Source organism: Eremothecium sinecaudum, chromosome III, assembly GCF_001548555.1.
Source record: "Eremothecium sinecaudum strain ATCC 58844 chromosome III, complete sequence".
Taxonomy (NCBI): Eukaryota; Fungi; Ascomycota; class Saccharomycetes; order Saccharomycetales; family Saccharomycetaceae; genus Eremothecium; species Eremothecium sinecaudum.
In genome coordinates, this window is record NC_030894.1 from 19485 (window position 1) to 32971 (window position 13487).

The 13487-nt window shown below is 38.8% G+C and overlaps 8 protein-coding genes across 8 annotated transcripts; 3 read left to right on the forward strand and 5 right to left on the reverse strand.

Annotated features, from left to right (window-relative positions):
- Positions 1-445: 445 nt before the first annotated feature.
- On the reverse strand, positions 446-1567 carry CHA1 (L-serine/L-threonine ammonia-lyase CHA1; the record flags this gene model as incomplete). Its single annotated transcript, XM_018131649.1, has 1 exon — positions 446-1567. The coding sequence occupies one exon, from the start codon at positions 1565-1567 to the stop codon at positions 446-448; it is 1122 nt and encodes a 373-aa protein (XP_017986463.1).
- A 783-nt stretch (positions 1568-2350) lies between these two features.
- Positions 2351-3724, forward strand: VAC17 (Vac17p; the record flags this gene model as incomplete). Its single annotated transcript, XM_018131648.1, has 1 exon — positions 2351-3724. One exon carries the CDS (start codon positions 2351-2353, stop codon positions 3722-3724), a length of 1374 nt encoding a protein of 457 aa, XP_017986464.1.
- Positions 3725-3821: 97 nt separating this feature from the next.
- Positions 3822-6914, reverse strand: MRC1 (chromatin-modulating protein MRC1; the record flags this gene model as incomplete). Its single annotated transcript, XM_018131647.1, has 1 exon — positions 3822-6914. The coding sequence occupies one exon, from the start codon at positions 6912-6914 to the stop codon at positions 3822-3824; it is 3093 nt and encodes a 1030-aa protein (XP_017986465.1).
- Positions 6915-7151: 237 nt separating this feature from the next.
- KRR1 (ribosome biosynthesis protein KRR1) lies at positions 7152-8168 on the reverse strand (the record flags this gene model as incomplete). The annotated part of the gene is made up of 1 exon (XM_018131646.1): positions 7152-8168. One exon carries the CDS (start codon positions 8166-8168, stop codon positions 7152-7154), a length of 1017 nt encoding a protein of 338 aa, XP_017986466.1.
- A 536-nt stretch (positions 8169-8704) lies between these two features.
- On the forward strand, positions 8705-9004 carry ADF1 (Adf1p; the record flags this gene model as incomplete). Its single annotated transcript, XM_018131645.1, has 1 exon — positions 8705-9004. The coding sequence occupies one exon, from the start codon at positions 8705-8707 to the stop codon at positions 9002-9004; it is 300 nt and encodes a 99-aa protein (XP_017986467.1).
- Positions 9005-9204: 200 nt separating this feature from the next.
- MIC10 (Mic10p) lies at positions 9205-9453 on the reverse strand (the record flags this gene model as incomplete). Its single annotated transcript, XM_018131644.1, has 1 exon — positions 9205-9453. The coding sequence occupies one exon, from the start codon at positions 9451-9453 to the stop codon at positions 9205-9207; it is 249 nt and encodes an 82-aa protein (XP_017986468.1).
- A 591-nt stretch (positions 9454-10044) lies between these two features.
- Positions 10045-12087, forward strand: PRD1 (metalloendopeptidase; the record flags this gene model as incomplete). Its single annotated transcript, XM_018131643.1, has 1 exon — positions 10045-12087. One exon carries the CDS (start codon positions 10045-10047, stop codon positions 12085-12087), a length of 2043 nt encoding a protein of 680 aa, XP_017986469.1.
- A 64-nt stretch (positions 12088-12151) lies between these two features.
- On the reverse strand, positions 12152-12760 carry AW171_hschr31310 (HCL677Cp; the record flags this gene model as incomplete). The annotated part of the gene is made up of 1 exon (XM_018131642.1): positions 12152-12760. The coding sequence occupies one exon, from the start codon at positions 12758-12760 to the stop codon at positions 12152-12154; it is 609 nt and encodes a 202-aa protein (XP_017986470.1).
- Between the last annotated feature and the right edge of the window lie 727 nt (positions 12761-13487).

Consider the following 13487-nt stretch of genomic DNA (forward strand, 5'->3'; position numbering starts at 1 on the left):
TATTTGTCCATCCTATGCAATTCGCGGCATAATAGGCTGTCCCCTCAAAAAAACTTTCTGCACTCCGGGTTTGGTTACCTTCTATTTGAAATACAATTATGTACAAATGGCGTCTGGGTGCTTTTAGATGCATGTAGTTGGTTGCCTCTTAATAAAGGATATTAGGCTTGGGACAAACAATAGCTATATGTAATTTATTTTCATGTTTCCGAAGTTTAGCTTTCAACTTGCACAATTATAACAATATGTTCCTGCAGAATATATGTTCCCATTTATGAATAAATACCTGTAATTAATCTTGAAATATTACTTAACTATTATATATATATATATATATATGTATATAAATACCTATGAATATTATCTGTGAGGTTTAACTTAAATACTGCAAAGATGGCTTGAACATATTACATATTTCTAGCTGTAGGTTCTGTCAATCCTTGCACTATAGTGATATGATCCTTGCTAATGGCATTTCATTAAGAGAATTCATACATGAAGAAGGAATGTCCGAACTAGTTGCTTTTGCGCGCGACTGCTGTTGATTCTGTTGTTCATATTTCACTTTCAATTCTTTGAGATCTGCAACAGATGTAGAGAATCCACCACAGGCAATTATGATGATAATGTCATCTTTATTAAGGGGACCTAATGCACGATGAAGTAGCTCAGGGTAGTATCCAACATGCAAAGCCGCACCACAGGCTGGCTCGGTCACCATATTACTGTCATTAGTGAATCTTAAGCAAGTATCGATAACATCGTGCTCCTCTAATACCAACGATTTACTGGAGTACCGTTTTGCATACGCAAGGGTTTCCTCAGTAATAGTTGACGTGCATAAAGACGTAGCTACGCTGTGAGGTCTAGTGAATTCAAGCCTCTTTCCTTGCCTTATGGACTCAAAAAATACTTCGCATCCCCTAGTTTCTACACCGATTATAGGAACTTTGTCTGCCAAATTATGCCTTTCGAGCCCTTGTACTATACCATTGAACAACCCGCCGCCACCAACACTGCATACAATGCCTTTTATATTGCTCCATTTTATACCGTCATCCCTCAAACAGTCTACAATTTCATCGACCAGGAACGAGTGACCCTTCCATATTAACGGATTGTTGAAAGGATGAACATATATAGGATCGATTTTACTATAGTCCAGACGACCTAAAAGTTCTTTTTTAAGGTACTGATCAGCCTCATAAATATCCTCTCCCCTAATGAGCACTGTTGCATTGACACACTTGATTCGAGCTATCATAGCAGGTTTGGTAGTTTTAGGCACAACGACCGTACATTTCAGTCCCAATTGATGAGATGTCGTTGCAGCAGCTAAACCTGCATTTCCGCCTGAGCTTGCAAACACCTCGGCAGTTTTGTTAGTGCTTTCTTGGATTGTCTTCATTTTACTGTATATTAAATTTCCTATTCCTCTACTCTTGAAGCTTCCGCCGGGTTGAAAACCCTCATACTTCACCATAAAAGTTGGTGAGGCATAATTGGAGTCCCCAAGATTGGGGAAATGACGATGCATTAACGGGGTTTTCACATAATAGTTAGTCATCGGTTAAATGAGCGCCTGTAAGTGATTTAAGTTACTGACTGTACTTGCGTCAGGGAAAACTCAAAAAACTTATTTCGACCTTATATAGTTATGCACACATAGGTATATATATATATATATATATATATATCCTTTATTCTATTCATATACCAGGTAGCAACATCCCCGACCTAAATATGCCACGGTTGTTTCATGGATGTAACTCTCCGCTACATCTAATAGTTTATGTCTTATATTGGGTGGAAGTACATCTCCGCGCCATCGCTGTTGCTACTTTTACCGCTAAAAATTGACTGTAGATAAGAAAACCCCGTTTATGTCCCTTAAAAAATTATTCCAGCCGGTGGATGTTTTTTCCGCCCAGAGTTACATTTTTATCACAGATTCTTGGGCCAATATAACTCTATTAGCAAACATTACTATCGGCGGCCTTACGCATGGTTATATAAGCGGACTGGCAAAATTTGGACATTAGATGTGCCTAGCGATATTAGTTTCCGTTTTTTGTTTTTCATGTAAACAACATAGTCATGATGAAAAAAACGGCGAAAAAGCAATGCAGGGCCGTGTTTGTTTTGACTTTTATCGGCTATCAAAAAGAGAATTACATAGTTGCATCAGAGCAAAGAACTTGATCTTTACGACTAAGTTGCTATTGAGAAAATTCTGTGTAACTTGATACATATTGAACCCGGCTGGTACTTCCATCAATAGGTATTGGAAACAGATTTCATTCGCGAGTTAAGGGCTGTCAATCAATAAATTAAGAATGGGAATAGCATAATGGATTATCTTGAGGAAACAATTGATTTAGTACTAGATAAGGCGCAAGGAACGTTTACTCGCTTGAGCAATCTGGCTTATAAGCAGACACTTGGTGATAATATATATATGAATAATTACGACTGCAGGAACTATGAATATGATGGGTTTGGTAGGGCTAATTGTTCGAATAAGGAGGGGTTCTCCGAGGAAAAATTGTATGAGAAGTACTTAGCTCAGTTGGCATCGCTAATTATTCAAACGCAGTTTATGAAGGATAAGCTGCGAAGTGGGCAAGGCTTGAGTGTGGACCCGTTAACGATTAACAGGCTTAACGAGGAGGTTGAAGAGATAAGCTTATACTTGGACGAATTGGTACCTGAAAGTGTGTACGCTGCAAGCATATGCAGTTCGCCTGGTTCAATTGCGCAATCATTTGTTCTGCGACCGCTAAGAATTGTGCAAAAACTACAAAATGAAGTACAGGTATCCAATGCTATAGATTCAAATGACGCAATATTACAATCGGAATCTCTCGGTAGTTCAGCTATTATGTTTGGTACTTCACCGCCAGCTACACATAAAGTTAATAGGAACGGGAGGAGGACTCTGCGATGTTCGAAATCACTCGCTGCTAATATGGGCTCAAGTAAAAATGGAAGCATCGCTTCTAGCTCTACACAAAGCTTCTTTAACGAGCGTAGACGCCTTTCAGTGTCGATTTTTGATGAGGCAGAATATCTTTCTGAGGAGGACACACTCTTTACTTACAGCTTTTCTGATCTACCTTCTGCTGTTACACGTAAGTTAGTGGGTCAGCAGGACGAAATCCTGCATGAAGATTCGGATGAAGGTATTTCCAATGAGCAAAGTCTTATTACACACCACAGCATTCGAACTCCCATACCCCAATGGGAGAATGGTCATCAAACAACAATTTGCGATATAACGCCATCGCAGATAAATTTCAAAATCGAGTACAACGATGGTAATGATTCGCGAAAGCTTCTAGAGAATGTTCTTTCTTCGTATAGCAATCCTCGATATCATCAAAACTGGTTCTCAGTTAATATCAATGAGTTGCTATCAAAATTAAAAGCTTTTAATCCGAAAACGTTCGTAACTTCAGAGACAGGTTCTCGCGAAGCTGGGGAGAGTCCTTCGAAACACATTATAAAAGGCTATCAGAGACCTACTATCTCGACAAAATCTGCAGCCCGTAGCCCCGCTACTCATGAATGTTCAATAATTGTGGAACGAAATGGTACCAAGATATTCAATAAAATAAATGAACGACCGCAAATTTTAACATCTCGCATATCTTATGGAGCCTTAGTGGAGGCTTTAAACACTGAATTCACATTTCCTGATCATAATGTAGTCTATAATAAATAGTTACATAAACGGTTTAACAGCATTCTCTCATGTAGTTGGTAATAGCAATCACAAAACTGACAACTGCACCAGCATTCTAGATTTACAAACATGCGAACTAAGCTTCAAAGCTATTATTTTGTTCGAAAAGCTTACGGCGTTTAAGTTCATCTTGGTTTTGAAGAAGTTGGTTAGAAGGTTTGCGCGCTGAGTTCTTTGGAGGTACCAATTTCCTCTTCCTTCCCAAAAACGTGATAGCCGCTCTTGATGCACCAATTACTTTATTGGTGGATGCAATTTTTACACTTTTTATACCATCTTTAAACTTATCATTCGTATCTTTCTTCCGATGGAAAGCTTTTACTATTGACGGAGGTCCTAGGTGAAAATCGTCATTTTCGTCGTCAGAATTTACAGGAATATTTGACTGCCGAGTTTTGGCGTTTATGAGCTTTATTGTACTGCGCTGCTTTAAACTAAATATATCTTCTGTTTCCTCCATTTCTTCCTCTAAACCAAGGCTATTGCTTTTAGTGCGTTTGTTTTCGAGATTATCAGAACCATTGTCGGTACTGGACAAAAATGATAGTGTTTCCCTCACAAACTGCTCAGATATTACCACCTTCGTTTTTTCCTTCGGTTTGTCCCTAGCTTTTAGAGATAAATCTGCATCATTATCGGAAGTATCAACAACATCCTTAAAACTAACATCATCGACCATGCTCTGGAAAAACGGATGTGATTTAGGATATGTCTTTAAATCTGTAGCATCTGCATTCTCAAGTGTCTTTTGACGCATTTTCTCTAAACGTTTCGCTCTGTACTTTTGAAGTTCTTGGTCTTCATCATCACTTAATATGAGATCCAAGGCTGTTTTGCCTCGTTTCCGGAAACCTCCAGTTTTTATATCTTGCAGGATTTTATTTACCATGCGTTCGTCTTTATCTTTATCTTCTTTAGCGAGGATTTCTCGAATATCATCTCGACTAAAGTTTGCGGTGCTGTAGTCATCTATCATTCTTTCTAATTCAGAGTCATTTTCATCAGAAAAATCTTGATCGACGCCGCCTACACCATGCCATTCATCTTCTGATTCATCAGCTTCTATTTCAACCATCTTGTTAACCCCCTTTCTCTTAAGATCCTTTCTACGTTTTCTCGCTTTCTCATCTAATAACTGCCTTTTCTTGATTAATGCTTCAATAAGTTCACGTGGAGGAGGGTCTTCTGCTTCACTTTCTTGCACATGCTCTGGTGAAGATAAAATGTCCGGAGTATTGGACATTGCTAGACTTTCTGTGGTTTTTTTGGGTGATAAATTATCGACCTTTTTGATCCTGGATGATAGGTAGCCTTGCGATCGATCAGTGCTCACAGCGGTAGGCTTTAAATTACTACCATATGCTCCCAGGTCAATTGCATGGATGGGAAGCTTTTCATTTTCCTGAACTTTCTCCTCATCCGAGATTCTTGGGGCATGAAGTCGCAAGCGATTCTTGACCACAATCTCTTCTTCTTCTTCTTCTTCTTCTTCCCCAATTGCTACATTTTCCTGTTCATTTTCTCCGTAATCTTCAACTGTAAATGCATCATAGTCATCTTCATCGTGAATGCTATCAGTTTTCTTGGTGACAATTTGAGAACTGTATCCTTCAGGTTCATCATCACAATCGCTTTCAGGAACCTCTGAATCTAAATCATCCGATGAATTACTATCATAGGCTATGTTATCTTCTGTATTTCTCTTCTCTTGTTGTTTTTCTCGTAAGCGTATTCTGCGGTTTCGTTCAATTTCTAATTCTAGCAGGTTTTCCACTTGTTCTCTTTCGTTTTCTAGTTCCTCCAACGTAATCCCTCGTTTTTCGGTAAGTTCTTTTCTGTGATTTAACAGCTGTTTTCTATTGGCTTGTTTTAAAGAAAGAATAAGTTCTTTTAAAGATGGCGATTGCTGTGTTACCACCTTGGAAGTTGCAGGTGATTTTGCTGCTTTATAGTTTTTCAATTTAATCTGTAACAAAGCTGCTTTCGACATATTTAAAGATGCTGTTTTGTAAGCATCATATTCCTCATCTGAGCCGCTATCTAGATCAATTTGCCGCTCAACAGATTCATGAATTCCAGCTACTCCTTTTATCAGTGATGAATGGCCTCCAGTTTTTGTTGCTTCATTTGTTATTCCGTTAAAGTCATCAAATGTATCATCGTCATTTATGCTATCTAAAGAGGGAGACCTTTTAGCTGAGCATGAACTTTCTTCCTCTGAAGATTCTTCATGTTGCGAAAGTTCATCAAAATTCTTTAAGAAGTCTTCCTTTGAGAACTGTTTTCCTTGAAAAACTGTAGTGGCTTCTTCTTTATGTTCAGTAATCTTGGTGACTTCTTTTTCCTTAGCATATAAGTCTTCTTGTATAGAGTGTATTAGCAGCTTATCATTTTTCTTTGGAATCTCCACATTATCTGGGACTGTCGGTAAGAAACAGTCTCCTTCCGACTGTATAGGTGGTGATTTCGTCTGAGAGTCTACCCCCTGTGTTTGAATATCATCATAGGTGTTATAACTACCAGAAGCCTCAATTTCAAGAGTCCCATCATGGATTGAATTTTGAACGTCTTGTGTGAGATTTGTGATAACTTGAGTCTGTGTATACTCAACATCAACTTTCTCCTGGAATGGATTGTTATCCCTGAAGCCAGTGAAAAGAGAAGGTTGTGCCACTGTATCATCAAACGCCTGTGTATCTTGTGCTTTAGCATCATTAGTTTTATTAGTATCGGTTGAACATCCCTCCTGAACACTCAATGATCGTCTGTCCGAAGAAATATTAGACTCAAAAATGCCACCAGCACCTAATTTTATCGGTAGAGGTATTTTAGCTAATTCAGAGTTAACTTCACAAACAGTTTGTATACTATCATCTTTCTTATTTGCTAGTTTTTGAGTTACTTGTACAGTAGATGTTTGCTCAATAGGGGTCTCACTTCTGGCTTCCAGCTCCTCTCCATCGTAAATATCGGTAGCAAGATTAACATTCTTTGCATTAGCTCTTGCAAGTCGTTTTTGGACCTTACTTAGGATACTTGTCGCAAGTGGTCTATCAGTTGACTCCGTAGCATCGCCTATAACATGTTCGGCAGTAAACTTAACAATCTCCTTCTTATATGTGGTTTTCTTCTTCAACCGAGGTGAGCCTAAGCCATCTAATAGATCCATTGGTAATATACAGAATCAAACCTAATGCCAATTCAGGAAAATTCCAGGCAGTTAGGCGTTACTTAAATTATTTAGTTAGTGTTCATGAAACGTGTTTTGCACGAGAAATTTTTACGCGTTATACATTCTATCTCATCGCTAAGTACTATAATGTAATCCAAGTCAGTCTAATGTTAAAAGTATCATTTATAAAGTTCCAGTTATACAAAATTTATTACTTCAGATGATTTATATTGCTCATTTATTTTCCTTATGCTTTTTACTCTTTTTCTTCTCGTCTACATCCAACGCATCTGAAACTCGCTTGTTCGTTTCATTACTTCTTCGATAGTCTTTCTCTGCAGGAGCGATATAATCCTTAGCTCTCGTCTTAGCCTTTTCAGCTTGCTTCTCGGCCTGTTTAATAGAACGCTCTTCGAGCTTCTTAATAGCCTTCTCCTTTTTGTTGAGGAAATATTCACCACTCTCAATTTCCAAATCAACCTTTCTAGGCAATTGGGCAGGTGGGAATGGAGTGTAGACCTTCTTTTCCTTAATCTTCTTAGGAGCTTTACGAGCAACATTCCTCTTCTTAAACATAGGCAAAAACCTAGACCAGTCTTCTTCAGCTAATTCCGGACGCTTAGCCAACTCTCGCTTGATCATGAGTTCTTTAATATGATAAATGGGGTGAATATTCTTCATACAGTCTTCTACAACACGGCGCACCTCTTTCAAACCTTTGTATGGCCCCATAGCACTCACCGTATTACCTTGGACCAGTATGTAACATTTGGTCAGGAGCTCTAATGCCTTCAAAGTATTACCGTCAGGTCCAACCAGACGTTGTCTTCTCTTCACAAAACGCTCTTTGCTTGAAACAATGTTGCCAATCTTAATAATATCACATGCTACATCATCTTGCAAGATTTTAACAGCTTGTGGAAATGGCACTGAACGGGCAAGCAACTTTATTAAATCACGAGCTTTTAAAATAATAGCAGGATCATACGTTTTTCTCGAGGTTTTCACGGTAATGGAACCCTCCACCAAATTTAGTTCACATGCAATATTATGCTTATCAAGAGCTCTGGTAACGTCATTCCAGATAGACTTTAGATAAGTTTCTCTATATTTTGGAAATAAAGTCATGAAGCTTGACTCTTCACTAAAAGGAAGTCCTGAAGCGTTGTGCTCAGGCTTAAACTCCTCTATCTTCCATTTATCAATATCATCAGTATCCCAAGGCTTCTCTTTGTCATGAGTGGAAACCATCTCGTCGATATAGCTTCTGAGTTTACCAATATGTTAGTTTGTTAAGGATGGCTCGCGATGACCTAGTTGTCTGCATACTACTACCTGAAAATTTTCCAGTATTACTTACTAAACCCAGACACTAGAGCCGCCGATATTTGTGATTTTATACAAAAATAAGCTTTAAAGACCAGTGAAGATTCCAATATGGATTAGTGCCATTATTGGCACTGATGTCTACTCGTTAACCCGCCTGGGTCACTTTGTTTTCTGTTTTCGACTTTGTTGTACTACAGCTATGTTTCAGCTTAGTTAAAAAGTATATCACCATCTTGATTTAACATTTAACTAGACAACCTCTTACCTACGTAAACTAGATCTTAGGCAAGAAGAAGGCTTGGGATCACTAAAGCGCTTCTGCAGGTATTCCTATCTTTTGCTTCTCTACCGCCACATCAACTCCTCCTTTCTTTTTTAATATTTGGAACCTGCAAAAACTACAGATGAGCTTCTAATCATCGCAAGAAGAAACATTCAGAAACCGGCAGCTATCCACCATGTCTAAAGTCTCAAAAGCATCAAAAGTACCAAGACCAAAATCGCGAAATACCAAGACCAAAAAATCCGAAAAGAAAAAGGTCAAATATAGAGTAGAACAGCTGAACCGACAGAATCTAAGCATTTCAGACCTATCCTCAATTCCAAAACTGAAGAAACCAAGCGCTCTGGAAGCCACCACGCTAGCCAAACGTCATGAAGAGGATACAGAGAAAAATCAAAGGCTACAGGATAAGTCAAAAGAGGTAGATAATGACATGGTCAAGCAACTGGAGATGATATCGGGGTTTTCACTGTAATTAAAATAATACAAAAATGCTAACTACTCTCGAAATAAACAAATATTAGTATTCAATTTCCCTCAGTCGTTCCTGGAAATATTCAAATACATAGGTAATGAATTACATACATTATGACAGGATACGCTTCCTCACTACCATAGTCTAGCCTTCTGTATATATAACATGGGCACGTGCACTTAATTAAAATAATGTCATTATCATGCCTTAACGGTCCTTAAACCTGCATGCGAGCGGAAAATAGCATCACCTTCTGAATATCCCCTTCCTAAACCAAACCCAATTCCCAACCATACTGGAAAAGCACGTCTTTTGAAGAATAAAACAGAGGCAAAAACCCCAACTCCAAATCCTAAACCTGCCTTCACTACCAAGTTAGACAAAACCACGTCCCATTTATTATTTAGAATTGATTTAGTAGACGTTGTAAGCTCCAATTGTTCACTCATCTCGGCGTATTATTCTAGGTTTTGTCAACACTCTTGAATCGTCCTTTTATTACCATATAGAAAGTCTTTACATGTTGTTATTTCATGAAAGCAATAAATTTATTGTTCCGGGTAACTAACAATTTAGAGGAAAATGATTGGCTGGTTCAGTGACTACTAAAGGGACAACGTCAGCATGGTGAAAGATGTCTGTCGCTAATACGATATGTAGAAGGGTGTTATTCTGTCACTGCTCTTGTTTAGATACTTGCTTTCTATAAGGCAACTATAACTTCATTTTTCCAGTAAAATCTGTATGATATTTTTCACTTTGTGATTGTTGATACGATCTCCGACAGAAGTTCAGCGATAAACAACAAAACTAAAGGAAACTGCTGATAACAACGGCATGATATGGAAAATCGTTGGATTATTTGTAGCAATGGTATGCGTATAAATTAATTATATATTTTCCAGGAGTTTTGCAGTTCGTCGAAAATGTGACATGTTACACGGGCCGTTTATATAATTCCATTGTCATTTAAAAGGTAGTGCGACGCCACCGGTGATTTGCAAGTTCCTAACAGAAGTATCAAAGACTAACATAAAATAATGACAACATTGATTCCTCCTCAACAGGCCCCATCCTGGGATTTTACCCCTACTAAAATCCTTGACTTGACGAACAAGACCATTGACGATTCTAATGCTTTATTCGCCAAGCTTGCCAAGATAGAAACCCCTACCATTGAGAATTTTGTGAGGCCTTTGATTGAGAGAGAAAATGAAACTGACCCATTGCTCAACCAACTTACGTTTTTGCTTAATGTGTCCGCGGATAAAGACGTGAGAGATGCATCAACAAAATCCTCTGCTATGTTACAGGATTGGAGTATCGAGACGCAATTAAGACATGATTTATTCATTCAACTTGACAAGCTCTGGTCGATCTACAAGGATAATGGGAAGTTTAAGAAGGAGAATCTTGAGTTTTATCGGTATATGGAAAAAGCCCATAAAAATTATGTTCGTGCAGGTTTAAATCTACCCGAAGATAAGCGCGAATTGGTTAAGACATTGAAGCAAAAAATAGCTGCCAATTGCTTGCAGTACCTTTCGAATTTGGGAGAACAGCAGGAATATGTCGCTTTTACTGAGGAGGAGCTTGAGGGCGTTTCTGACACCTTGAAAGAACAGTTTGAAAAGACTGTGGAAGACGGAGTGGAGAAACTGAAGGTTACTTTTAAGTATCCAGACATCTTCCCTGTCCTTGAAACAGCCAAAAACCCTGAGACCAGAAAGAGAGCCTTTGTTGGAGATCAAAACAAAGTGCCCCAAAACGAGGCCCTCTTGCTTGAGACATTGAAGTTGAGAGATCAGCTTGCGTCTGTTCTAAATTACGACACATATGCTGCTTATAATTTGGAAAAGAAAATGGCCAAGAGGGTCGATGCCGTCATGGACTTTTTAGAGGACTTGAAGGTTCGCTTGGCCGAGGGTGGAATGAAAGACATGGAATTGCTAAAGCAATTGAAGAAAGCGGAGTATGAGGAAATGGGTCGTTCTTATGATGGTCACTTTTATAATTGGGATAACCGTTACTATACTAATAAGTACATGAAGGACCATTACGGTATAGACGATGAGAAAGTGTCTGAGTATTTCCCTATACAAAGCGCAATTGACGGGATGTTGAAGATTTATGAAACTCTCATGAGTTTAAAGTTTGTTGAAGAAAACGACCCAAATAGAAGGAGTGTTTGGCATCAGGATGTTAAACAATTTGCTGTTTGGAATGTAGATGTCAAGGATAAGCCTACTTTTGTGGGCTGGATATACTTTGATTTGCACCCAAGACCTGGTAAGTATGGACACGCTGCAAATTTCGGTCTTTCCTCCTCATACTTGAGGCCTGATGGCTCAAGATCCTATACGGTCACCGCTTTGGTTTGTAACTTCTCAAAGCCAACTCCTACTAAACCATCCTTGTTGAAACACAATGAACTCATTACCTTCTTCCATGAATTAGGTCATGGTATCCACGATCTTGTTGGTAATTGTAGTGTGGGGTCTTTAAATGGGCCTGGTGCTACAGAATTTGACTTCGTTGAAGCTCCATCTCAAATGTTAGAGCACTGGCCATGGAATAAAGACATGTTGCAGCAACTATCACGTCACTATAAAACTGACGAGAAGATACCTGATGAATTGGTCAAGTCTTTAGTTGCAACAAGGAATGTTTTCCGTCCTATGAGATATCTAAGGCAATTACATTTTGGATTCTTCGATATGACCGTACACACCACTAAAGACATTGACCACTTAGATCTTCGCACCTTATGGAATAAGCTCCGCGAAGAAATTACTCATGTTGACAATGGTGGTGTTTTAACTACCGGTTACAATTCTTTCTCGCATATAATGAGCGATGAATATTCTGCCGGTTATTATGGATATTTCTGGGCCAGTGTATTTGCTGATGATATGTACTACACGAGGTTTGCGGATGATCCATTGGATCCTGAAACAGGTCGGGAGTATAGAGACATCATCTTGGCCAGAGGTGCCCTATATGAAATTAGTGATAATTTACATGAATTCTTAGGCAGAGAATCTAACAACACAGCCTTCTTGCAAGATTGTGGCCTAGCTTAATGCAGTAAATGTCCGAATCTATATATGTTTCTGTATCTTTGTAAATGTAAAAAGTCCTGAATTTTCAAGTCTTTTGAGTAAACTCCGATAATGCCTTAAAAGGTTTCACAGCGTAAAAGACGCTTAAAATCAACTGCAACGCTCTTTCGTATCTTTTCACTATCTTAAACCGGCAAAGATCAACAGCTATGAATGCCAGGTACAGTATTAGGTCCACCAAATCAATTATTACCAACCTGATCTTTTGATTAATAGCTTTCAAACTTTCTTCAAACTTCGCTTGGATTTTTTCGGTAAAGCTATCGGAACTCACGGCATTACTAATCGAACTTGACTCCGCTGTCAGGTCATGCCGTATCCTTACCAGCTTTAATAGCTGCCCTAGAGTTTTCCTTATCAAAAGTAAAGACGTAACCAATCTAACCTTCGAGTCCAAGCTGTTGCGCTGTATCCTTTTATATAGAGTATTAGTTGGTCTAATAATACCAATAGCTCTTAACATATCAACAGCATCAAAAACAGACGTTAAAGACTGTAAAGCAGCCAAAAGATAGCCTTCAAACTTCATTGGTTCTTCCCCGGAAGACTTTTCATCTTTATTCATTTCATCTAATGATTTTAAAAGCCCATTATACTTGAATAGTAGTACGGCCAGGTTGGTTTTGGAGCTCATTATACAATAACTACTTCAGGTGCAATGAGACATCATGTATGAGTATATAGTAAAAGGATAAATGGAGTTAAACGAGTCTTGATGTAGTGATGATCCGTATTTCACGATCTTGTACACTGAAATATTTAAGACTTGAAAGTTAATATTAATAATCTTAAACTTATATTCTCCCTACAGACTCCCCTCATAGAGTATTACGGAAGCACGTTCTTAAAGCACTTAGATTGTAGAATGTAACCAAACCCCCAGCATAACAACTTTTAGACGGTGTATTAGCTGCTGCATTGCGTACCCCACCATCTTCAGTGCTCGCGTTAACTTGGCCTTGGTCACGTGGCATAAGGTTCTGGATAAGCACCTCGGCGGCTGGGTCTTTGCAAACCCGTAAGGATAGTAGAGCTTGAATTGGGCAGGTATTTCTAGTTTCGAGCAACCTGACACGAGCATGTGCAATTCAGTAGGAAGTTTTAGGTAGAATGTAGGTCGTAGTTACAAACCCCATGTTTCCGGTACAGTGGCCGTTTACCGCTTTTGGTTGCGATCTCTTTCCTACTCCCCATTTACTAAACCACGTCTGCTACTTTCCCTACTGCATTCCCACGTCTATAATTCCACATGCAAGAGTAGTTAAGTACAAGAAAGTATACTATCCAGGTCATATGACATTAGTCTCCAACGGCACCTGAACAGGATCTGAAAGGAAATCCCACTAACAATAATAACGTCA